Source organism: Larus michahellis, chromosome 2 (genome assembly GCF_964199755.1).
Source record: "Larus michahellis chromosome 2, bLarMic1.1, whole genome shotgun sequence".
Classification (NCBI taxonomy): Eukaryota; Metazoa; Chordata; class Aves; order Charadriiformes; family Laridae; genus Larus; species Larus michahellis.
Window position 1 is genome coordinate 32,946,678 of NC_133897.1, and position 27,244 is coordinate 32,973,921.

Sequence of the window (27,244 nt, forward strand, 5' to 3'; positions counted from 1 at the left end):
AGTTCAATAGATGGAAGCGTGTGCTTTACGAACGGCAGTACCGACCGAGGTTACCTGCTGCCGAGCCGCCGCCGCGCTCCCCCGCCATTCCTGGTGTTAGACTCCCTCTGCTGCCCGCCGCCCCTCTGCCTCTCCCTGCTTCCAAGCCTCTTCCCTTCCTGTCCCCTGCAGTTATCACCGGCACGTTAACCAGAGGAGTATCCCGCTGAAAAGGCTGTTAAGGAATAACGCTGGATGTTTATCACAGGAACAACCTTAATGCCGTCATCACCTACTTTCTCTCCTCTTGCTCGGCGTTTTAGAGTTTCACCCCGTTTCTTTACAGATCTCAGGTGCTTCCAGGGATCCGATTTTCTGCATGTTCTTGGGGTAGAGCCCCCTCCTCCTGCCCCCGAGCCCACCTCTCCATCATGTCACCCTGTTACCGCTCTGCGGTGAGAGCGGAGGGACACCGAGGGACACACAAGGGTTTGGGGTTTTTTTTGTCCCGCCATGAATTGACACTTGAATATCTTTAACTTAAATCAAAGCCAAAAAGCGAAGCCATATGCTTTTTTTTTTTCTTGGTATGACTAGTGAGAGAAAAAGGAAATTTAAAAAAAGTCTGTTTAAGTATTTTTAATCAAAGTAAAACATAGTTCAGCATCTAAATGCAGCCGGTTTCAAACGCTTTGTCTTAAACCAGTATTAAAATGCATTTCCATATGACAGCATATTGCCTTATGGGAGGAATATCTGCCACATCTTTCTTATGGAGTCGCCTTCCCAGCTGAATGTCTTTCACAAAGAGTCCAGAGTTGTGTGCCTTCAAGCCTTCCGCTCACAGCTTGCTTCCGAGCGAAGTCCGCTCCGCCCTGTGGAAGATGGCATCCTCCAGGTACCTGGCTGGGGACCCCCATGGGAATAGGGATGAGGACCTGAGCTGCTCTCCTCTGAGGTCTGCACAGTGATAAAGAAATGCAAGGCAGTGGCTTTGGTGGATCGATTTAAGCCCATGTGTTTTAAGTCAGCTAAAAAAACCTGAAATATTATGGTTTGGTTCCATGGATCTTTTCGACTTTGTAGACGCTGTTTTCTTCCTAAAAATTCATTCAGGTGGAAGATTCCCAAGGGTTTTCTCCTCCTCATCCTACCAAATGTCGGCCTCTCCCCCTGGGCAGAGAGCAGGCGGCAGTGAAGCAGGATGTGGGGACTATTCCCTGCTGAGGGCCGCTGCACTGCCCCGGGGACGGGCCGAGCTGGGGTGAGGGTCAGGATGTGGGTATAATCATAGAATTGTAGGATTATCTAGGTTGGAAGGGACCTTTAAGATCAAGTCCAACCATTAACGTAACACTGCCAGAAACACCACTAAACCATGTCCCTAAGCACCACATCTACCTGTCTTTCAAATACCTCCAGGAGCAGTGACTCAACCACTTCCCTGGGCAGCCTGTTCCAATGCTTGATAACCCTTTCAGTGAAGAAATTTTTCCTAATATCCAATCTAAGCCTCCCCTGGTGCAACTTGAGGCCATTTCCTCTTGTCCTATCACTTGTTACTTGGGAGAAAAGACTGACCCCCGCCTTGCTGCAACCTCCTTTCAGAAGAGCGATAAGGTCTCCCCTCAGCCTCCTTTTCTCCAGGCTGAACAACCCCAGCTCCCTCAGCTGCTCCTCATAAGACTCATGCTCCAGACCTTTCACCAGCTTCGTTGTCCTTCTCTGGACACGCTCCAGCACCTCAATGTCTTTCTTGTAGTGAGGGGCCCAAAACAGGACATAGTATTCGAGATGGGGCCTCACCAGTGTCGGTACAGGAGGATGATCACTTCCCTGCTCCTGCTGGCCACACTATTTCTGATACAGGCCAGGATGCTGTTGGCCGCCTTGGCCACCTGGGCACGCTGCTGGCTCATATTTAGCTGGCTGTCAGCCCTCACCCCCAGGTCCTTTTCTGCCAGGCAGCTCTCCAGCCACTCTGCCCCAAGCCTGTAGCGCTGCATGGGGTTGTTGTGACCCAAGTGCAGGACCCAGCGCTTGGCCTTGTGGAACCTCATACCGTTGGCCTCGGCCCATCAATCCAGCCTGTCCAGATTCCTCTGTAGAATCTTTACCTTCAAGCAGGTCTACGTTCCCCCGGCAACACGGTGTGGTCGGCAAACTTACTGAGGGCGCACTCGATCCCCTCGTCCAGGTTGTTGACAAGACATTGATAATGCCCCTGCAGCATACCCTGTGTGGGGATGAAGAAGGAGGCTTGGCCTGGAAACGGCTGCCAGGCTGCCTGTCCCCGGCCTGTCCCCCGGCCCTCTCCTCAGGCAGGAGGGAGCACGCCGGCCTCCAGCAGGCCCCAGGCTGCTGCGGGGAGTGTGCTCCGGGCCTGGGGCAGTGACACACACCCTGACAGGCCTTGCCTCCCTGGCACTGCACACAGAGGTTGGAAGCACAATTTCCTCTACTAAATGCTTTCGAAAAAACGCCACAGTTCTTAATAGCAGAGTAATTGGTCTGAGTGACACTCCCAGGCCCGCCCAAGAGGGATTTCAGCTCAATTCACGTTGCTGATGCAGAACATAAACAGGGATGAGCATTCGTAAATCTATTGCACAAAATCAAATGAGTCAAATGAGAAACATGGCTGGATAATTTTAATACACTGATAAATTCTGTGGTCCAAGGTCCTTGCCTGTATTTCAGGTACATGAGTAATACCACCTATTATCTCTAGAGCCACTGAAAAATGAATGCAGGCAAAGAGAGATTTCCACGGTTCAACTGGTTAATCAAGGGTTCCCTGATACACAGAGGTGTTTCCACCACTAAAGTATCATCTCAGCAGTAATAAATTTTACAAGACAGCACTTTTAAGCTTTTATGGTTTTCAATTTACAAAGGACATCATAAATATGAATGCAATCACTGTACACAGACTGCTGTGAAGTAGCCATTATTCACGTTGCAGAGGGGGAGATGCTAAAGCATAGAGATGTTTACTGAGCTGCCAGTGCCCGTCTTCCCCTGAGCGGGACTAGCACCCAGCTCTCCTCCTTCTCATGTCCGCACTTTAAAGCTGGGACCACGTGCACCATATGCTCTTTCCTCTTTTATAGGAAGAAAACAGAGCAGCGTGATACAACGGGAGAGATACTGCAATTGGCCTCACCATCCTGGGAATTAGTCTGTCCTCAAGCAGCCACTGCTTTCTTGGCTTTCTCCAGTCTCTTTCCAGCGCTTGTGTCCTTGTGTTGTTTATTTGGGCTATGAAGTTCCTTGGAGAGGAGGCACTGTTTCACAAGTGGCTGGCACATTAATGTCTCAGTCAAGATCAGAAACCCAAAGCAAAGCATTTATAGTGATATATTAGTTTCTTCAGAAAATACTTTAACTAGAGCGGCGTCTGAGTCCAAGTGTTGTACCTACATGAACATACATGACAGCGACAGCCGTTGCCCCGAGAGCTTACAGGAGGTGTTATTGTTCCAATTGCACATATATATGTAGAGAACCTGAGGGAACAGGCGAGAAATGACCCGTTCTAGTCCATGCTGGAAGTCCATGCCAGAATCAGTAATGAGCAGTCACTCTTCAAAAATGTCGTTGGTAGGAAAAACAACGTATCTTTGATGTTTTAAACAGCAGATCATCCTCTCAGCATTGCTGACTTTTTTGCCTCCTCTAATTATTTTTATTATTATTGCTACTGCTGTTAGTGTTGTTAGTAATTCTTTGGCTTAATTTGATCATACATTCTTTCCTCCCCAAAAGTCCTTTTCATTGGCACTTCAGGATTGATCTTTTTCTTCAGTACTTCAGGACTGTCCTCCTCTGGCACTGTAGAAGTAAGGAAGAACATATTCCTCAGACTACCTTCTAACTAACTTTTATTTTCATGCACATGAGGCATCTCCATGGATAATGAATATTACATGCTTTGTTGCATATACGCTAAAATGCTTTGCTGGAGTAGGACCTATAAGAAAGGAAGTCACAGTCCTTATTTTTGTCTGGGTGACCATTTCTACTCTCATCCAATTAAATTTTTTTATGCACTCTTGCACATTTGTCTTCAAGTGTAAACAGAAGCAGTATGATTCACTGTACACAATTTTATATGTCCAAAAGTTAGACGTCTATTTGAAATTAGTTTAATGTAATGGAGGTACAATCAATTGAAATCAGTCACTTTTTCTCACCTCTTTTTTATAACTGTTTTGAGTAGGATTAATCGTTTCATGCGTTTCTGTGCTTAAATGTGATGCGCAATCTGAAAGTGATGCAAAAAAAAGTTACATGTAATTATGAAACTGACTTTTTTTTCAGTAGTTCATATGATCATCTATTTGTACATAACTTCTACCTGACAGCAAATATGCACAAAAATCCAAACTTGCGTAGAGATGGGTGCATGTGTGTAGTGAAACCTAGTCTGCACCAGCAAAGATCTCGTCCAGGAGTGCACCCCTCTCTACTCCTGGGCTCTCGACTCCTGCTGTACCACTGTGAAAGCACACGATCATCTGCTTTACCACAATGCTTGCTAGATGTGAGTGATTAATAAAAGCCACAACCTAGCCTACAGGCAACAAAAAAAATTTCTGACAGTATTTACTGCTCTACAGGTTTTCGTTAACCCTAGGTACGACATTCCATAACCAGGAAAAAACACAATTTGACTGCACAGGCACAAACAGCATTTTAACTGCAGAGGGCATGAAAGAGCTACTGAACAGCGCTGTGTTTTACTTGCAAGGCATTATTACTTGCAACAAAATTTTTGACAAGTTTGATTTCTTCCACACAATTAGTAGGTAACATACGGCATTTTAGTCACGAAAGATCCTCTAAGGATCCCTCTAATCTAATTCTTGTTTTCTTGGGGTAAAATACAAACCTAAGGAACATAAATTATCAGATTCATTCTAGAGGATATTTCTTTATGATAATCATGGAGTAGAAATCATTCTGTCGTCCTCACTGAATCTAACAGATGTCGCTTCTTACTGAAATTTTATTTCCCATTTTACTTCACACTCAAAATCACTTTTTTGGTGTTTTTTTTTAGATTTGCATATAAGGCTGCCAATATAGGATAAGATGACATTTACCTGTTTCCCACTTAATGCCACTTTGAAAATCCCCAGTCATTCATGAATGCTTACCAGAGTCACTGACCACAGCCCGCATAGTGCAGTGCAGCTATTTTCTAAAACTCTTCTGATGCTTATAAAGCTTTCATCAAATTGGGCTTAAGATTCAAAAAAATTAATAATAAAAAAGAAAGTTGAGATTTTCATCAAAGTATAATTTCTCATTCAAAAAAACAATTGAAGATTCATAATTTGAACACAGAATTGCCCAGAACTTGCCCATTTGGCCTGTATTTTAGGGCTTTCTGGAAATCTGAAACAGATCTTACTCAGGGTGTGTTTTCAGAGGAATGAAAAACCGCTGCAAAAACCGCTACCAAGAATCCAGCCCAAGGCAGGTACGTGCTGGCAGGAGCAGTCCCAGCCGATAACAAATGCTTTACCATCCTCCACCCACGCAACCTGATTAGCATGAGTCCCCATTTTTTCCATTAACCCACATGCTCAGCGTGTTTTCCAGCCTCCTCTTTAAGCTAGTCACATCTTTGTTATTTCACTTTGTAGTCGTAAGGAGGGGCTGATGCGGGGCCGATGGCCGTAGAGCCCAACACGCTTGGTATTTTTTCAGCCCGTCTCAGTAACTCAGGTTGTCACTGCTGGGAAGCAGTGAAGATGGAGAGCAAAATACGGGCTCTTCCTCTGCCATGGGCAGTGCTCGTCTTTAGTTAACTTGGGGAAAATTTTTCATAAAACATTGATGGACACCACCAGAGGGTGCATTGCTGCCACTGTAATGCCTGTTCTTACACTGTAACTGTGCTCCGCTGTTGCAGAGCTTTGGACAAATCCTGCACCTTCGATTTCTGTGGAGCTGCCTACACAAAGGTGCACGATGGAAAGCAGGATTAAATACCGAAGTCAGTGAAGCCAATTGCTTTAAAGAAGAAGAAAAAAAACAAAAAAAACAAACCAAGGCGAAGTAATACACCTTTTGTGCTGTGCACTCAAGGCATTTTGCAGCTTTTCTTGAAATATCCATCATAAGAGTACTTTGATCTGTGCTAGCAGCCACTCCCAGAAGGGGTGAGAGACACCTCGTTTCCTTCCTTCCTTTCCTTATCCTGACCTACCGGTCTGGAATGCAGTTCACCTCTGAGCATTTTCAGATGTATCATTTTCAGAGAGGCTTGCATGTCACAACACACAACCGGGGCTGACTTCACTGCCTACAAAGCCTGCACATGACAGCCAGCGGAGCCACATACTGCGTCTGACCCTCCCGTGCTTCACCTCCCCGTATGCCCTCGTCTGCAGAAGGGGCATAACAGTGTTAGAATAACAAATATTCACCTCGCCCTCGACATAGGCAGGACCCCAAACTGCAAAGTTAAAAAAAGAGTGCCCCAAGGGTGCAGCTGAGTGGCAGTTTAGGCTGATCTGTGCCTCTGTTGCTGCAGCCCTACGTGCCCCCAGCACATCCCTTTGCAACAGGAATCGTGACATACCTCCTCCCCCAAAGCTGTCCCACCTGGTGACTCTGGTGAAAGCTAATCACTTCTCACTGGGTTATTTTCCAGCCAAGTAACAGTTAGTTTTTCAGCTTTCTCAAGTGATCTGCTACACAGCAGCTCCTTGCTAGCGTACAGGACAGAGGGACAAAACCAGAAGAGGCCAAGACTTTTTCTAGCCCTGCAGACGAGCTTAAACCAAGCACAAAATCATCCCTTTAGGCTTACTCTGCTGTCACTGGATTCAGAATGAGTCTTCAAACAGAGATTTTAAACACTGAACTGCCCTTCAGAAGTGCCCCCATCACCCCACGTACCATATGCCTGTGGATGCTTAAGCTGGAGTCACAACTAAACTCCAGAAACATAGTTGGCATTCATCAAGACCATAATGTTCCCCCACCAAATGGCAAGGGAGTTGAGCACAGCATAAATACACACTTAAAACTGCAGCACAATAAAAATTAATAATAATAATAATAATAATAATAATAATAATAATAATAATAATAATAATAAAAAAAACCCGGCATAACCAGCATGGTTATGCATGAGTTAGCTGGAGATGGCTGGAGGGAGATGCCACGCATTCTTGAGTGCACTGCAAGGAACTTTCAGTCCCATTGACTTCAATGGGGTTTCAATCAGGCTGTGTCTCTGCTGTGGAAAGGAACTGCTTAACACAGCATCGTGGGGTTCCTCGTTTTTTGTCTCTGAGCAACTGCTGGCAAAGCCACTGGTTAGTAAGTGAAAACACACTTTTTCCAGTCGCCAGGCCTGCAAGCCGTACCTGGATTTGGCTTCTTTTCTTTCCTTTCGCTTTTTGTTGTTGCCGAGGCTCTGATAGATTTGCAAATCTGGCTCCTTGACTAGGTGCTGACTTTACAAACCCAAGTTCGGCTACTGAAGTGGGGGGACCTGACCTTGGAGCGGATTATTTTCCCTTCAGCGGGATGGCTCTGCTTGCAGCCTGACTCCAGCTAATAAGTGTCAGCCCAGCAGCTGCCATGCAGGAGGTCTGTCCCTTCGGGCAGCTGCTGCTCATCTGCCTGCAGCTGGCAGCGGAAGTGACATCTGTTCTTGGTCCCAGCTGTGAGCAGCGCCGAGGTGCCAAAGCCCAAATGCCTCAGTTCTTGATCCAGGAGCGAGGAAGGGTTTCTGATGCCAGACCACGGCCTGGCTTGCAGGGGGAGGGAGGGGAGTTAGGGGGGGAGAATCGTCTCCTTCAACGATGGTGGGCTGGGAGGAATGGAAAGAGAGTGACAAATAGGGAGAGAAAGAACAACTAACAGAAGTAGGGGAAAGGATGGGAGAAGAGCGCGGGAGAAGACAAAAATGGCTGAAATGGAAAGGAAACATGAAATTTGAAGTGACAGGGCCAGTCTGAGGCAAGGAAACAAAGGCAAGGAGGCAGGGTAATAAAAAAGAAAGAGATGCAGAAGTAGCAACAAATAACTGTCCAAGGGAGGCGATTATCTAAAAAGGCTGCTGAATAGGGCAACGCCTTATCGAGCTGCCATCTCAGGCGCTACTGAGCCTGGAAGGCTTTCCTGCCCGCAGCCCGCAGCCTATCGTGCCATTCCAGGGGTCCCCCTGCAGATTTTGCCATCTGGAGGAGCTCTGGTGTATTCTCTCTTGCCTCCTCGCTCCTCCATCTTATTTAAATTCACATCACTTTTTTGCTTGTCCAAGTCTCTTACTCTCTCATTTATCTTTGCAACTGTATTATAATTCAGCGTCATGGCATTTTAACTGAATTATAATTTCATTTTCTGAGACAGGATTATGTGCAGGACGAAAGACAAGATCCATTTCAATCCAAAAATTGAAAGGCAGACTGCAATTAACCTGGGAATAAATATATTAAGAAATGCCACTTTGCTCCCCAGGTTGGTGTATGCACGCCGAGTATATTCTATCATAAACGTATTTTCACAGTTGAGACTGTTTCCTCAGCACAGGCACTGAAATTGGGTGTTTCACATCTCAGGACGAATTGAGTATTCCTGGAAGAAATAACCAAGGAAAATGCATATTTGACAAGTGCGTTACAGCCCTGCCAATCAAAATCGACTTACACTGGGAAAAATGCAGTGTCGGTGACTGCTTCTTTCCCTCGGTGCTTGCCAGAAGCAGAAGAGAAAGTGAACTGTGGTAAACAACCGGGCCGAGGAATGGGCCGTTGGAGACAGACATCATAAACGCTTACCAGGCTGAAGCTGAAAGGGAAGGCATTGGGGGCACACAGCTTTGAACTCATTTTGGTGCTTTGCCTTGGTATCTACTGGAGGCACCCAGAGCAGGGTGTTCAGTCATCAAACTGGGTGACATTACAAATTATTCGAAACCAGGTGCAAAAGATTGGACTGATTGCGTTGGGCAGGAGCAATGAAAGCAGCTTCTCAGTTTCTCAGAATTCAGCTTTTCAAGATTGGCTTTAAATAATGTAGTTATCGTTGAGCTTTTTATATCATAATTATATATTTCTGTAAGATCTAGATAAGATACATATTTATACCTTAGTATTTCATGACAGATTTTCCAAATGGGAGCCCTTAAAGATATTATTCTTTTTACAAGTCTCAGCAGCACTCCCCGTTTCAGTGAGAATTAGTTGTGGTTTCAGTAAGCGATCTTTGAAACAAACAAGAGGAAATTCCTCTGAATACCATTCTTTCACTACCTACACAAAGAGAAAAATCTACCATCTACTGAACTATGCATCTGAATTAATCAATCTAATAACTGCTTTTTTTTTTCCAGTCAGACAGGAATAAGACTAGAGCATCTATCAGATGGACTGGAGAGAATAATCAGAAATCTTAACGTAAGGTCAAGGCACTACTAATGCTCTGAAGGGCTCAATTCATGCCGTAACACAGTTTTTACAACTATCAGCCATTTATATGCCCCAGTCATCAGAGCAGTCACACTGGGCCAGGTCAAAGGTAGCTCTTGCCCAGGATTCTGGCTCCCGCAGAAACACTGTTAACATGAGCCTATGCCTGATCCCCAAAACCTTCCTCAACAGGAACAAAGGGAAGCATACATTGTCTGCACATCTCGGTGGATGCTTGATAAGATGAACCAGCATTTTTCAGATCAAAATTACAAACGAAGAGGAATGAGATAAGAGATACAAAAGCTTTTGCCTATCTGTAAGTAAACGTGCTTTTCTTCAGAAATAAAACCAGAACAAAAAGCAGCGGCCAGCGGGAAGTGTCTGAGTCAGGGAGAACAAACTATGACCCTTCTCCAGTGGAGTGACCTACAGACAGGAAAAGTGCTAAGCAGTAATCAGGAACCTTACGTGTCCTGTGAAGCTTCTGTTTGGATGGCGCCTAGAACAGCACTGTGGAGGTGTCTCTGGTGTCACACAAGTGCAAATCTGAATGCACCAAAAGCTTCAAGGCACGCAGATACGTTTTGTTCTGCAGCCTATTATCAGTTATCAAGATGAGCTAAAAGCTTCATTGTGATATTTTAAAGTCAATTACAGTCATGCCACTGATTACAATAGGGTCACATCTCATTTTGCTTCTATTTGCTTTTTGGTTTGGTTTTGGGCTTTTTTGCTTTTGTTTTTAATTTCACCGTCTTCTATCCTTTTCACTCTCTCAGCCTTTTTTAGAGGACCATCAGACCATCTTTTTCTGGCTAGGTAGCCCGGAAAGCTAAAGAAAAAAAAGATTGTAACTAGAAATTCTTCTGCCAACCGATCTAAGACAAATGAAGTAATTTAATTTTCAGATTTTGCATGAATTGTGTTGGTTTCAATACAAATCTAATTCACTCAACTTTGCAGTTAAGAAAAGCCATATTCTGTATTCTCTTTTCTGATGAACACTACCCAAGGAATACTAATTAGAGTGTTTGAGGAGTAAGGTAAGCAAGGCTGGCAGAGTCTGAGCTTTTATTTACTCTGTGTTATCTCTGTCCAAATGTTCAAAGCAATATGGGTGGTGACTGATTCACTAGTTAAATTCAAAACAGCATATGCGTACAAAAGGCTGCCAAGTTTCTCATGTATATAGCTATTTGTGAGAAGCTATGCACAGAGAAAAAAACAATCAACCAGTTTCTTAATTTCATTTTATATCTTTATTCCCATTGTAAGTATTAACAATCATCCAAAAGACCATTTAAATTTGGTTTGGATACACAATAGCATTAATCACAGTCCAGTTTCTTTTTTTTTTTCACTGCAGTTCTAGTATTTCGTGATCTGTTTTAGTAGTTCTGTTGTTGCTATATTTGCTTCCAGCAAAATAAATTTTTCAGTGTCTGTAGATTATTTAAAAGGACTGTTGAAGATAAAAAAAATCCATAATGCAATGATTAGCAGTATATTAATAAAGCTTATTATCTTCCATTTGAGATTAGTACTAAGTATGTTTGATGACCTTGATGAAACTTACTTTTTTTGTGCATTGTCTGTTCTCGTTTCAAAATAAGTTCATAAATAACCACAATATATTTTTTCATTACAGCAGTTAATTGCAGTAACATTTTTAATTGGATTTAAATCCTTTTAAGAGAATGAGGTTAAGTAAAACAACCCTACAAAGTAAAGGGTTGTTTAAGCAAATAACAAGTTACACACAATCCAATGCTAAGGCAGTATCACAATGTATAAATTAGCGTGGATCGAAAACATAAAGGATTTTCTAAAGTCACTTCCTTATTATTATGCAGGGAAAACACATCACGGATTGTACTTTAGTCTTCAAGAGAAGAAGAATCACAAAATACAGTCAAAGAGACATCTTTCATCATGTCTTTTAAAAGCCTGTGAGACAAATTCCTTCATCAAATTCATTAATGTAAAAGCAAATTCAGAAAACTTATTTGTGAAAGCTGTCCTGTTAAATTATGAATACCAATAATAAATTCTTTAGTTCCTCATTTATTTGTGTACTCTCCATATGAAGAGGCATGAATATATATATGAATAAAATATGCTTATTGTATAGCCATACACAGAGCTAATATGAATGCTTCTGTTGTACAATGCCAGAAAAGGACAAATTACTAATCAAAGTAGAGAGGAGACAGAAGCAAAGAAGAAAGCAGACGATGCACAAGAAGCTTGTTAGTTGTCTTAGGATGACTTCTGTGCCGAAGAAAATGTATGGTTTGGATACAGAACAGTCAGCTAACAAACAGCTCTTTATTTTATCGTGTAATGAAGGAAGTTTGGGATCAACATCAGCTTCTAAAAGGGGTTTAAAACAGAGATATAGATAGTGAAGGGAAAGAAGAAGGGGAAGGGGACCAAGCACGGATCATGCTATCCTAAGCTTTGTCTGAGCACCAGAGGGAGTGGGACACGGTGGGAGTAAGGGGAGGAATACTGGTTTCAGAGGGAAACTTGCTGAAACTTCTGAGTGCTCTTGCTCATGACAGAGTGAGTAGGCTCACTGGACACTTCTGGTGGGGATATTTCCTGAAGACCCTGTTCCAATCATGGCAGGTACACAAGACATTAACCTAGCCCCTTCACAAGTTGCAGGAAAGCTGGAATTCCTGAGTCTGATGCATAGGGAGGGACAGGTGTTTTCAGAGACTGTCCTCTTGTCGTATTGCTCTTAGTGGTTGGAGATACTCCACATAACCATTCATCATTTTAGCTTCCTGTCCCAATTTTCCACACTCAAATATCAATGTAGCGTATGTTTGAACTCGTAACGCTCTCCACTACTATTTAACCCACACATCTGCTAGCCAGCAAGAGATGAAAACCGTATTCTTGTAGATGAGCTAGCAGAATCTTCCAACCCAACAGACTGGGTTGTGAAACATTTTTTTCAGTCTGAACTCTTCCTTTAAGCATGCATACGCACACACATGCATATACGTACACACACATGCAAACACAAAGAGTATGTGTAATACAGTACTCAGAGGAGACTCAGAGGAGCTACTGGAGCTACTTTGAAATGACAGCACATGGGTACTGGAAGAAGGGAAGCACCAAGGAGTGCTACAGCCAGAGCGTATCGCATCTGGAAAACTGGGGTTTAGCACCTCATTGCCCCCATGCACATCTTTTTTATTTCAAGGTTGCCTTCATTACATGGAGGACGGGATGTGACCCTTCAAATACTTCTTGCGATGTGCATTTCTGTTGATGTCAGGAAGGCTACACTGAATAATGAACTCTACATTCACTAATAGGAATAGCAGCAATTTTTAAATAATTTCATATAAAGAACAAGACCTGTGCTTTAGAATTATTTTACCTTAAATCAAATTTCATTCATGCAGTCCTAGATCACAGTACACATGCATGGTCAAAGACAATTTGGCATGAAGACTGAATGCTTTGGTGTCCTCTCTGCACCTTCTTAAATGATCAGTACCTCACAAAAACGTCTCAGTATCATTCCTCACAGTACGTACCCAGTGTATCTCAGAATGATTTGTATTTCATTTTACACTTTATACATAATATCAGACTTCCATTTTAAGTATCAAAAATATGTTGTTAAAAGATCTTAATAATAAATGTCGTAAATCCACAGTTTTCATCAAAGGGTAAAATGATTCAAGACCTTTGGTGAATGGATGATGAAAAAGAAACGTTTCCAAAAGCTACGCATGACTTATGGTCTTATGCTACCAACAGCTGCCCAATCAGCTCCGGGTTTCTGTCCTTTATTAATGCCATGATAAGAGCAGCGGCAGAATTTACTGTCTCCTGAAGCAGCAACTGGTCCTGGGAAAAAAAAAAAAAAGGAGTAGGGGAAACAGTATGTTAACAAAAGTGGAAAAAGTAAATATTTAACAGCATTTTTCAAGTATGCAAAATTACCATATGGTTGTTGAAAAAAAAACACATTTATTTGCATTTATTAGAAGAAGAGCTTCTAAAACATATACTTTAAGGAAACACAATTTCGAAGTAATAACCATTTTCCAGTTTCCATGATGATTTAAAAAGCAAAACTATTTTTTTTAAAGGAATCTATTCAAACTGCTGGAATTAATGCCACCTATCCCAGAGACCACCAAAACAGAAGCTTGATTCTGTCACTTGCTTCCTAACTGATTTTTAAAATCTAAAAAGTAGTCAAAATGTTGGGTTTGAAAACATTGGAACAAAACTGAGGATTTAATGGAGTAGTATAGTTAAAGACCTATAACTTCAAGCACCTACTGAATCCCATCTGTAGCCTACAAACTACTTGAACTCAGAAAGGCATTTACGCACTGGGACTTCAGTGGTTTAGGCTGATCTTTGTATCAAATAAGTTTAAAACATAGTCTGGTTTTGATAGGCAACTATAGAGACCAACACAGGAAGAAGTAATAAAATGAGACTTTGATTCTGTGCCTCTAACTCAGCACTCTAGCTCACATTTGAAAGAGTCCTTTGTCTAATTGCCAAGTTTTCTTAATTGTATTGACTATAAAAGGTTGGCCTCTTGCTAGCAGTAACATTTTAATTTGCGCACTGGGAAAATATCAATAGGTGTAGCCAGGCATAGACACATCCCTGGAGAGAGACATAGGAGGGGACAATTTCTGTGAAGCAACAGAGGAAAAAAAAAAGGTCTACAAAACTCTACGGAGAGTTTAGAAGAGTTTCAAATACAGAAGGGGAGCCACAAAGAGAAAGCAAGAACTGTTTTCCGTATCCGCAATGGATAAAAGTGGAAGCAATAGGCTTAAGGGAACTTAAACTGGGATATACTAAGTCAGGAAAGTGTTTTAACGGTAAGGACTGGTATACAGTGAAACAGATTATTGGACAGATCAAGGCCACCCTGTCATTAGGGTCCTGTAACATGGGACCTGCATACATGTAAAATGGGATGCCGGTAACAGCTTCCCCCATTCCTGGGGCACGCAGATGGAGCAGTTCCATTCTGTATCTTTTCACCACAAACACTTGGATTAATGGAGAAAGAGGAAACAGTTTCAACAACTTACACAAAAACATAATGTTAATCACTGCTGCTGAGGGGATGTACCTGTTCAACTAGTACAGAGGGGGACCTGGAGACTAAGAAGTTGGGGCTGAAGGAAAAATTGATAGGGGAAAAGTATCCCTGGAACACTCTAAAATATGTAGCATTATATTTTATAATGCTCTTATTAACTTTTTGCTTTATGTAAATGACAGGAAAAATGCTAGAGAGATAAAGGGATAGAATTAGAAATGGCTAGTTTATACCTGATTCTTTTATCATTCCTGGAAAAATGATATTTGCATGTGACTAGATTTTTATCCGAAAAATGATAGCAGCATTCCAGTACTTAAAGGGGGCCCTACAGGGAAGGTGGAGAGGGACTCTTTATCAGGGAGTGGAGCGACAGGACGAGGGGTAACGGTTTTAAACTGAAAGAGGGGAGATTTAGATTAGATATTGGCAAGAAATTATTTACTGTGAGGGTGGTGAGACACTGGAACAGGTTGCCCAGAGGAGCTGTGGATGTCCCATCCTGGAAGTATTCAAGACCAGGCTGGATGGGGCTTTGAGCAGCCTGATCTAGTGGGAGGTGTCCCTGCCCATGGCAGGGGGTTGGAACTAGATGATCTTTAAGGTCCCTTCCAACTCTAACCATTCTATGATTCTATCATCTAAGTAAGCTGTTACAATTTGTAAACTCCCAAAAGATTACACTCCTTACAAATTCATGTTATATATTCTAATATGCAGTAAAATTATTCACTAGTGGTCTAAAAAATTGTCTTAGAGTAAAGACGTTCACCGCAGCTGTGTCTTTCAGTTTACTGAGCGACGCCTCCCATTCAGTTAAGCAAGGAGTGCAGAAATGTGCTCAGGTCATGCTCCTCCAGTACCTTTTCCGACGGGCCGAGGGTGCAAAAAGGAACTCAGAATCCACTACTCCGATTTGGTAGGAGTTTCACACCCTCAATTTCCATGGGTATAAAATGCTATACAATGTACAACGAGGGCAGAAGTCATGTGCCTACACCCGCTCAGATGGCACACACTGCAGTCACTTTCAAGATCTAGCAACACGTTTATTGCTCTTCAGCAATGCCAATCTCCTTGCGCCCCTCATGGTTTTTTGTTCACTTTTGTCTCGAGAAGCACTTCACAATTGCAGACACTGTTTTCCAAACAGGCTTCCAGCCATATCTGAAGTTGGCTGGAGGTGTATATTTTTTTTCCCATTTCACAAAAAAAGAAAAAAAATACACCTGGCCAGGAATGCTCTTAATGTTTCTTCCAATAAATCTTTCCACATCCTCTGTTGGTTAGTGGATTCAGTACACATTCCTTTGCAGTAATAAATTATTTAAGTTTTTGAACATAAAAGGAAGCAAGAGAAAGAAATTTAACTTTCACAGGAGAGAATGAAAGTGACACTGTAAGATTCCTTTAGACTGAAAAAAGCTTTTTCTAAAGCTAAAGCTAAGGCTTTAGTGCTAATTTCCATGTTCTGAAGGGAAGACATGCAAAAAATTAGGAACAGCATTTGTAAACCAGGCAATGCGGCACAGTAATGTCTACGGAAACCTGCATGTAGAAGTGGTCTACAAACCACACTGGAATGACTGGTGAATTGCAATTTGTGCAAAAAGAGAAACACAAGAAGTAAGCAGCACAAAATAAAATAATTAATAATCTGATTATTAATACTATTATTATAACTGTTCTGGTTCCTGTCTTTCTTAGAATCAAACAATACAATGGCAGGAAAATCAGGGAAATGAACTGTCATACAGAATTGGCCCTTGTCCAGGATTGGTCCCTGCGGGTCTGTTTTTTGGAAATAACCAGAAGTGTATTCTTTAAGTGAATATACATTACCCTATTTATGATAACAAATGCAATAGAAAAGTTATTCTTGATTTTATAGTTACAGTTGATGGTTAAATGACACGGTGAAGCACGTACTGAAGCTTTCAAAAGGGCAATCCTTTGAAGTATTTATCATAGGGGTTACTAATTTTTAGATTTATGCTGTTGCTCCTTCCCGGTAACGCTGTCCCAGTCTGATCTCAGGGTCACCTATTCATTGAACAGTGTCCAGCACCTGGGCCTACGAGCCAGCCTCTGAGTGCAGGAGAAATCAGTGCCACAAAGGTCAGGAATGTGCCAATTTTAACTTGCTTTATTCTCACAGACACAGTCTTACTGGAAAGAGGTAGTAAATAATGCAAAAAACTGGACTCTTCCGGGAATTTCAAAATCATTGTATATCCTGTACCCTTCGGAGAATCAAACTTTGCTCTTATGCTAGGAATCACAATAGCAGTATCTGATGGTCACAGCCTGTGCATAATTTTTAACTTTTGTTGACCATTTCTAGTCATTATTATCAAGAAAAAGAGAACAGAAAAAGAAATTTTAGCAACTGAAAGAGAATACATTGTTCAAAGTGTAGGTATAATGCTGACTGACACAATAGTTAAGTTGTATCTTAAGTATTCTTTCCTCTCCTCTGAATCCTAAGCAGTTATAGGTAATTTGGACGCCAGCGGTGTTTATGGAAAATATTAAAAAGGATTTAAATGACAGAATTCAACAAAAACCCCGGAAAGAAAAAGAATCTTGTGGGTCTTTATTAATTTCAAGTTAAACAAATAAGCGAACGCTTCAAGTCCCCTGGCTATATCCTTAAAACACCCATGTTTCTGACACTGCCATGTTATTTCTGGCAACAGTGCTGATTACAGCTGATAGTGCCTACAGGGAGGCTTCAATAAGAATGCCAGGACAAATTTAATCTACCACACCTAACTCCATTGCACATACAGGCCTCCGATCCCCTTTTATATTCAATGGCATAGCACTAAATCTTTCAAAAATCTCATTATTAGTTGCAGGAAGTCAAATAATCAAGCAGAACCAGGTCTTCACATGTCTAATTGCCTGACGTGTTTGCGTATATTGTAACCACGATAAAAAACAGGATGTAAGAACAGAACGATCAATACAAATCCTCATGTAGCCCAGAAGAGCTCTTGCACGTTATTGCCCACCCACTGCTCGGTGCTGCAAATTCCAAACAGAGAACATACTTCAGCACGCTACTCAGTGAGAGCGTATCCGTGCACGCGCTGGATGGATCAAACACGAACAGTTCTTTCCCTCATCAACAAAATCCTTAAAAAAGACCGTGACCTTTAAATAAGACTCGGAGGCAGTTAACGATTTTAATGGATTAATGACTGAATTTCCACATGATCAACTGGTGTGCCACGATCCCCCCTAAACCATTGTGATATTCACTGTCTATTCATTTCATCCAGTTGACTTAAATGAGTCTCTTGTAAAAAAGAAAAACCAAAACCCCCTAACATTTCTTGGCCATTAATAAATAGAATTTTTTATTGTTTGAACAGATGATTAACTGCATTTATAAGCTAAAAACAAAACTTTTACCACTTTATATTTATGTACTTTGGAAAAGAAAGTACTCAGAAACACTGCCAACCTTATAAACCATAAATCCACATAACAGCACTTTGATTCCAAAATAAAATATCCACTTTGTCTGTTATTAAATAGTAAAAATATTCCAACATAACCATATTGTGTGATGGTTGTAACTCATATTCAGAATTTATTTGATGTAGAGTTACTGACTGTAGGGGTTTTCTGGTCTACAGAATAAGACTGGGAATGGATACAGGGACAGAGTTAAAGTTGTGTTTGGAATATGCAATTCGATATTTTACAAATGTGCATTTATTTAGGAAACTGTGAGGATATCTGAATATTTACTGACATTCCCCTAACGATTCATTTCCTTGCTTCAATCTGTTTAGGATTTTTTTTTTTTTCCCCAGATGGAACTTCACATATATGCATGCTTCAATTTACATATGTACTAGTTCGGTTTAAGCATTGCTTGAAAAACACACACTACCCTTTTTCGCTACAAAAAAAGGGCTCTGCAGGTATTACCTCTGCCTTTTACTGCGTCCCTCCAAAAGAATAAAACAGCTGTGTTCCATTATTGGCACTCTGTTTTGCTGTAGCATTATTTGACTTTCCATTTAATACAGTTTTTAAAAATGAATAGAACTGTAATATCAGCCCAGATTATATGGCCGATGGGAAACCTGAAAACATGACTTAAAGACGCTGCTAAACTTAGGGAACGTCAATATTAATACGGTTACGTTTGTACGAGGAACGGAAAGAGGGCCAGGGCATGCACTGGCATGCCCCTGCCCTCGCTGTTCCATTGTGAGCCCGCTCCCTGGCACAGTTTTGGCTCCTGCCAGTTAACATGCTCCCAGACAATGGCTGGGCATGGTTCAGGGGACAGCACAGGCCAGGGACTGCTCCCAAGGGACAGGCGGAATGAGACCACCCTCTTTTGGGAAAACGAGAACTTAGCCATATGGACATGAGGCATGCTGTGCCTTTTAGCCCTAGGACAAGAGAGCCATCCCGGGCCTGTTTTACTTAGCAGTATAGACGTAGCCTAAGTATTGCTGGGAAGTGACAGTCGTGCCTTTCTCTCCCTACCCAAATGCATCAAGAATACATAGAACGATGATCAAATAATCCCCCCAGAACTGGGGACAAATCGCATGTAGCTACCACATAAACACAGTCATTTTAAAAAGATTAACTGCTCTATGGACACCTTTCCAACCAAAACGGCAGGAGAGAGAGACGAACCACACCAGGACAGCACTCATGCTGTACTGCACTTTCCTGCCACCTTACAGAAAAAGGCTGGAGCCAGCAGAAGGACCACACAATGAAGCATGTCCACTGCTCCCTTTTGCAGGGTGGGCCTGGGTACACACCAGGCACACCACAAGGCACGAGTGGAAGAGAAAAGGGTTGAAACAGTCTGTGTTGATAGAATCATCGAATGGTTAGAGTTGGAAGGGACCTTAAAAGACCATCTAGTTCCAGTCCCCCTGCCATAGGCAAGGACACCTTCCACCAGACCCGGCTGCTCAAAGCCCCATCCAGCCTGGCCTTGAACACTTACAGGGATGAGGCACCCACAGCTTCTCTGGAAGTTGTGTTCTGGCAGGCATTTTGCAAAAGACTACGTTGGCAGTACAAGAGGAGCTGTTGTTAATTTAAAACTCCACAGGATGCTGCAACTTATACTAAGGCCATACCAGGTGTCTCCAAAACTCGCCTGATGTCACACACTGACACTCAGAGAAACTGAGTAGGGAATCTAGCCTCAAAACCCACAATACTTGTAATTTTAATCTTCAACTTTTTTTTTTATTTAAAAAGATGATCTGAGGAGGGACTAAGGTTCTTTCACTACTAAAAATCAATTGTGTAACATGGTGTGGTATTTGTTTATTCTAATCTCACCATGAGGAATTCTCTAGTAGATTCCTGAAGAAGCATTTTTTCCTACTCAAGATATGTAGCAGCATGCATCTACATACTAAAGCAACCTCCATTTCTGTAACAGTACAAATTAAGCTGAAGTCTCCTTTCTTCTTAAAATGCTCCCACATCACATTTTTAAATCCATGTGCCAAAGGATCTATTGATAAGTGACATCTCATACATAATATCAATGCAGCAAGCTACCTCAATAAGAAGATAGCTATGCAGATCATTCTAAAAGATAAGAAAAGTATTTCTCTGAATATTTTTGGCTTTCAAGTAATGCAGAAATAATTAAGGTAGCATTTGAGTTCAGATAGGTAGGTGGGTTCAAATTTACTCCAGTAGGTTCACAATTGAACCTCTGTGTACGCAGCCTTGTGTCCTTTCTGAACTAAGAAAATGCAATCAATTTTTCATTAGTGGATACTCCTCAAAATAGAAATAATTTAGAAATCTAGATACTTGGGATGCGATGGAGAATTGAGAAAAGAGATGAGTGGCACTGGAAGAACCAAATTGTCTCTGTGCTAATGGAGCCTAGCAGACCTCTTAGTTAATGAACACTGACAGATCTGAGTTAATTCCCTGCAGTGAAATGGTTGTACATCCATGCTACAGTCAAACTCGGATAAATTGTATCCCCCTCTCCTGTACCATTGCTCAACCATGCCTCTTAATAGTTTGTCACAAGAAAATGGAGAGCCATCAACATTTAAAATGGCTGTATGGATACACTGAGGACACACAAGTATTTTAAATCTCCTGGAGTCTGTAAGGATTATGTCCCTAATGTTATCGCATATATCTTTTCACCTAAGATTCACAGATTTTGAACTAGAAGGTAAATATTGCTCTTTTGTTTAAAAAAAAATGAAAGAAAACAGCACAAACAAACAATCAAAAACCCAAACAGGATTAATTTCTTCCTCTAGTATGAACTAGTAGAGCTACCAGGCTGGTGAGGGGTCTGGAGACCAGGTCATATGAGGAGAGGCTGAGGGAGCTGGGCATGTTTAGCTTGGAGAAGAGGAGGCTGAGGGGAGACCTCATTGCCCTCTACAGCTACCTGAAAGGAGGCTGTAGAGAGGTGGGTGTTGGCCTCTTCTCCCAGGTGAATAATGACAGGACCAGAGGAAATGGTCTGAAGTTGTGGCAGGGGAGGTTTAGATTAGATATTAGGAAGAATGACTTTACTGAAAGAGTGGTCAGGCACTGGCGAACAGCCTGCCCAGGGAGGTGGCTGAGTCACCATCCCTAGAGGTGTTTAAGAAACGTCTAGATGTGGCACTTCAGGGCATGCTCTAGTGGCAGAGATTGTAGGTTGTTTGGTTGGACTCGATCTTAAGGGTCCTTTCCAACCATGAAGATTCTGTGATTCCGTGATTGGAATAGCCAGAATTCCCCTAAATCAGCAGTTTTTAAACAGCTCCAGTATCTACAGGTTTTGCAACAAGTAGGTGACCAGTGTTCAGTTCCCTTCTTTGTGTGAGGTGATTAATCTGTTTTTTGGATGGAGGTGAGAATTCCTGTGGAGGAATACTCATTCTATATACAGTCACTGTATCACAACAGAAAGATGACATGAGTCCAGCCTAGACACTAGTCCAAACCCCTAGGGAGCAAGTGAAAGCTCTGTTCTAACTTTTGCTCCAAAAGTTTCTTCTTTTGATGTAGAATAGACAAACGATGACATGAGCTTGGTGCCAATGCCTCTGTCATCTGCAGACCTAGGCTTGTCCTCTCCGAGTCTTTTTTCTTCCCTGTAAGAAAAATTGTTAGTATGATCAATACTGAATAATCAATAAAAGTTCCTGGACCAAAAAATTCTCCGAAGAATTTGTTATAAAGAGCATTTTCAGTGCATTCAGTCACTGCAGCTTAAGCAAGAGTTTTCATTCAGCACCTACCACTATCTGATCTAAGCTCTTGGCAAGAGCGAGTATGCCAGCAGCGATAGCGCAACTGTCTGTCAACCATTTTTCCCTCTAAGTTGTTCAAAAAGCTACCCAATGCTTGAGCTAGCAGCCAATTCTGCCACCTGTATGGGACTGGTACAAAAATACTGGCAGAAATAAGCCATTTAACAGATGTGGCTGTTTGCAAAGGCATATTATGTGCTTGAGGTTTCTTAGAGGTGGTCTCTGAATACATTATGTTACCAAATAAGACCATAATATCAAATGCATTCATGTTAATATATGTTACTGAACTACTTACAGGCCCTATGAGGTATCCCTCTGGTGACCTTGTAAAACACACCATGAGGGTTTTAAGGGGGAAGGAAAAAACGTTTCTTACTATCAATATAGGAAAAGTGAAATGCTCCTGAGGCACAGGAGCCTTGCTCTCTCTGACAACCAGGCATTACAAGCTGCTGGAAATCTAAGACTGGTCTGAAGTGGAGTGAAGCTGTGGCAAGTCATTCCTCTGGTTTCAGAAAGCTTTGGATCAATCCCATAGCACTGACAAATTCACGTGGGAGTGGGACTCAAGCCTTCCACGCAGCAGCAGCATACAATAGCGTTCCCCTCGGTCTGTATGTGTGGTGGATCCTCTGCTGCCTGTTCCACTGAGAGAGTCTATAAATACTTTGATGGGCTGCGGGGTTAAGTTTTGCAGGCGGCCAGGAACACATAGCAGACCCACCACACACAAACATACAGAAAAAACGGGTTAAGTAGTGCTGGCCTCCTGCAAAACATAACACCCCAGTCATGCAAATCATTTACAGACCAGGCACCAAGTGAAGACGGAGCAGCTACAAATCACGTATGAATGCATTTTACACACGGAGCTAGCAGCAGAGCAAAAGCGGTTCAGCACAGTTTAGCTGGTTTTCTCCTATCATAAGCTGAGAAATACAGCACTTTCAAGCTCAGTTTCACTCAATGACCAGTGTTTTAGCCCTAGTCAGCAGTAAGTAGGAAGACAAAAATGCGTTTGTAGGCAAGACTGAGAGAAGTGGTGAGGGAACAAGCTAGGAGAAAAGGGGAAAAGAAGAAACGACAGAGATAAAAGATTAAGTACACAACTATCATCTCAATCCTCAAAATATAAAAAGACATGCCATTGCTAAAGATCAGAAGAGATTAGTATCAATGCCAGAGGCTCTATCTGATAGGCAAACTGTGTCATATACTGCAGGTAAAAAAAAAAAAAAAAATCTTCAAATCTTCAGTGAGATCTGAGGTCACCAGTGTAATAGTAAAATTATAAGTAGGTAAGTATCACATATCTGACTGTTTCTCTTCACTTTTAGAGGACTATGCCATCCTCACTTAGGATCTGACAAAACCTACATAATGGGGACAGAGAAAACAATACAGCACTTCTTCATATAAACTTCTGGCAAGAGCAAAAGAGCACTTATTTTATGGTAAATTTAGCACAGTATGTTTTGATATTAGAGGTTTTTCCTTTCTGTCCCATATTATATTGACAACATAGACTGGCTGTTGCACTTTTCAACAAAAAAATGAATACAGTACGTTGCAAACATCTAAGTTGCTAATATTCAGTACAAGACATGAAATGCTTTAGTTATCACCGGTTACAGAATTTTGCATACAAATGTGCAGGAGCAGTTTCATATTATTTGTGACATACAATTTCTGATTGTGATTACCAGTGTTATATAGAAAGACTGAGTAACTGTTAATTAGTGACTGTAACAAAATGGGAAGGTCTTTGGGAATTGTAAGTGATGCATGCGAATCTCCTGGAGGATGCTGAAAATCGGTGCAGAGGAAACGTGAGCATTTTTTCCATTCTTTCAGTCTAAAGCACAGTTTTATCCTCTCCTATAGGTGCTAACTTCATATGGAATATTATGCATAATAGACATTCGGCTCTTCATAATAAGAGGGAAACTTGCATCCATTTCAATGTAAGTGTTCTGTTCAGTCATTAAAATCTTCATTATACAACTCCTACTGACTGTGAATAATCTGAAATACGAGCACACGGCTGCAGTAACTAATTGATTGGAAACATTCCTCTTGATTACAGATAATTTATTTGAGATGGTTCAGAGGAAAAACTGTATAGCCTACTAAAAAACAAAATTAAAACTTCTCCTTTGGGGAAAGAAATAAACAAAACCCAAGAGATTCTGAGGGGCAAAGTATGCGTACACATGTGCTGGGCTATTGTTCACATCCCAGTCTTGTGGCTTCCAAACTTTTAGGATGATAATATCAGTTCAGTGGGGTAAAGGCCACATTCCAATCTTGGTTACAGAAATACAAACCCAAGTAACTACAGTATTACGAGCCCAGTTGCTTTGCAGTTGCAGAGACTGAAATTCAACTTTAAACTCTGTATTTTGCTACAGAAGACCTAGTAGTTAACTGTTTTCAAACAGTTCTCCTAAAATCTCAAAGGCAGCTTTAAGTTAACTCAAATGTCAGTGTTTTGGGCAGTGAGACACAGTGAGAGGGCATGGCTGTCCAGTAGCTCATTGTTAAGCATTTCGTATCACAGATTTCCCTAATTTGATACTCTTAATTGAATCTAGCTAGTTGCTTGCAAGTAGCTCTCAAGTTCATCATCTCATCATTCTGTGAGCAGGGGCCGACTGCAGAATAAATCATAAACACTTCATGTTTAAGTTACATGCTGAAATCTGAAAATATCCTCAAATTACACCTTAACATTTAAAATGGAATGTCCATCCTACGTCTTTCATCTCATCACTCTAATTCTTTTTCTTTGACCACATTTGTGTGAAGTTTAGGCATAGTTTATGTCCCATCTCTGACTTCTTTTCCTGTCTACAGCTGAGGGTCTATAGCCTACTGAAAGGCCAAAAAAAAAAAAATTCCTTACAACTCAAGACTTGAGCAAGGCCAAGCTAGTCTACTTTCCCCCAAAAATAAAAATACCAGACTGATGAAGAAGTGTCCATAAATGAGACCAAAAGTTACACGGACATGAGGTGACATGTCTCCTTGGAGAGTAAGAGGACAGTAATCAGCAGGGGAAAAACAAATTACAACACAAGTTATTAATAGAGATTCATTCCCTTTGTCTCTCACACCAATATGACCTACTAATACATTAATTTTGCAGTAATTCTGATTGTTCTCAACATCACTTTGCACAGAGCACAAACCTGTTCCCTGCTCCAAAGCAGTCTTCATGTAGTGGATGCAATAAGGAGGAAAGGAACTTGCACTGCTTGCAAGCATAAATAATTTTACGAGCAAAGGAGCTTTAAACACGCTCAAGTACACTCAAATATACTCAAATACACTCAAAACTGCTGTGAGTGGAGAAAGTGTATTTGCCTCTATCTATTGTTTTCTTTCAGGTATGTTGCCTACACAATGTTTACCTACACGCTTAAGAGTGGACGGTTTATCTGAGCAGCACCTTAGGACATGAACTGAATGAAACCCTATCCACTATGCACAAGGAAATAATTTCTAAAAATGTTGATCCAAACTCTCAGTTTCTCTACTTTCTTTGCCCTCCCTAGTTCACAGCCAAAAGCCAGTGCAAGTAGAGCACTTGGCCATGTTAAAGTTTCCGGCTAAACAATGGAGGGAGCATATAAATTTTGAATAATTAATCCTAAAGGAAAGATGGCTCTCGAAGTCTGGTGTGCGCAGAGGCGCTGGGTTCAGAAGGCAGCAGCAAAAGCCTGTGTCCAGTCCAACAGATGGGGCAGAGGAGAGTCATAAAAACACACCAGGAAATCACTGTAGCAAAGTGCTCTCTTTTCACCAAGAGGAATGGCGAGCACCAGACACACCATTATCTTTCCATGGAAGTGTGGATGGAAGTGTGGATGGAAGTAACGGATGGACAGAGCTGAGGGATATAGTGCAATTTTTAAAGACACAATCAAAGTATCCTCAAGCCAGCTAACTTGCTAGCAGTATGGCTAGAGCAGCACAAAGTGTCAACACGGACTAACCATACGTGCACTTACTCGCTTTCTCAGCTGGGTTTTGCAGCCCCGAGGTAGCTCATGCTGTGATGGCTCTTCTGAATCTGAGTCTCCACCTGATTATCCCTCCGTAGCTTGAATGGCATGGAGCAATCTCTCCTGCCACTAGCTACTGATTAAACCATCACATTGCTGGATGGCAAATAGCCAGTTTCCAAACAAAAACCCTTTGAGTACAAGCTCAGTGACGAGAAGGCAGAAGAGGGCCCATAACTTGCCTTGTGGCTAAAATGCAGCGAAGAGATAAAGCAGTTATTACTATTCCTCAGCGTTCACCAGTAAATCCTTATCCTTAAACTCAAAACGTATAATCCTTACAATTTTAAGGGGACAGATGTGCTTGCTTTTAGAGTCTAGTTTTCTTTTAGGCTATGAGAGTCCAGCTACACCACAATGATAGAGCTCACAGATGTTCTCTTACATAAAAATCAGGGTTTGCCAAGACAGGCTTCTCTTTCTTTCTGCCAGCTAATATCAGCCCAAACCATCTAGCACAATAGCCTGTCTATATACAAACAAAGGCACTCAAAATGAAAATATATCCAAGAGATAAAACTCTTGTAAAATACCAAAAAAAATGTTTTGTGCTTTTAGAAAAATGGCTATTTTGAAACTTTAAAAACAAATAGAAAGAAATAGAGTAAAAAGAAGTAGAAAGAAAACTAATACAGAAATAAAAGAACAAGTTTTGCTTTAGCAGATGGCTTACTGTACTCCATAATTAAGATGTTTTATTAAAAATAGAAGAGATGAAATATTTTGTTAGCTATGAACACATCTCTTTTTATGAGATTAGCATTCAAGGTTAAGCTTATCCCTCAGGTATGTTGTATCTTGAGTTGCACAACAGAAGAGTCTATGTTTTACAGCCTTTAACACTTTCAATTAAATTGTTACCAAAGATTCCTTTCAAAACATCCTAAAATCATCTTGTGCCTACTTGCAACTTTAAATACGTCTGTGACTGTCTGCAAAGATAAGTTCGGTTCTCCCTAGTATCTTCTTGTAACAGGCATTTGATTAAGAAACTATTTATGACAATTTCCAAGGGCATGACTAAACACGATGTGCAAGAGTTTACCACACCACTTACTCCTCACTTTAAAATTTGGGTCATCCAAAGCTAATTGAAATCAATGGGCTGAGAACAAGTGATCAGTGCTATTTTCACGGTGATGGGCACTAGTCTTTTTCATAAGAGAGAGACTGCCATTCTTCCAAGCCAGTAAGGTCAAAGAGGTGATATTAGTATCTGGTAGACTGCTTGCATGTGGAGTGTTTTGGTTTTTCAGCTTTCCCTATAAAAGCTGAATATTCAGCTGAATATTACTGTCGCCAATATTTTAAAATGATGCAAGAATCGTGATATTGGATACTAAGTAAATACCTGTAGAACTCACTTGCAGG

General features: G+C 41.4%; 1 protein-coding gene across 2 annotated transcripts in view; it reads right to left on the reverse strand.

Annotated features, from left to right (window-relative positions):
- Nucleotides 1–10,661: 10,661 nt before the first annotated feature.
- CRPPA (CDP-L-ribitol pyrophosphorylase A) overlaps nucleotides 10,662–27,244 on the reverse strand; it is a 117,968-nt gene continuing 101,385 nt past the window's right edge. For both annotated transcript variants that reach the window (XM_074574795.1, XM_074574796.1), the window contains exon 10: nucleotides 10,662–13,295. In XM_074574795.1, the coding sequence (XP_074430896.1) occupies nucleotides 13,191–13,295 (105 nt within the window). In that variant the 3' untranslated portion in view covers nucleotides 10,662–13,190. The remainder of the gene's footprint in view (nucleotides 13,296–27,244) is intronic.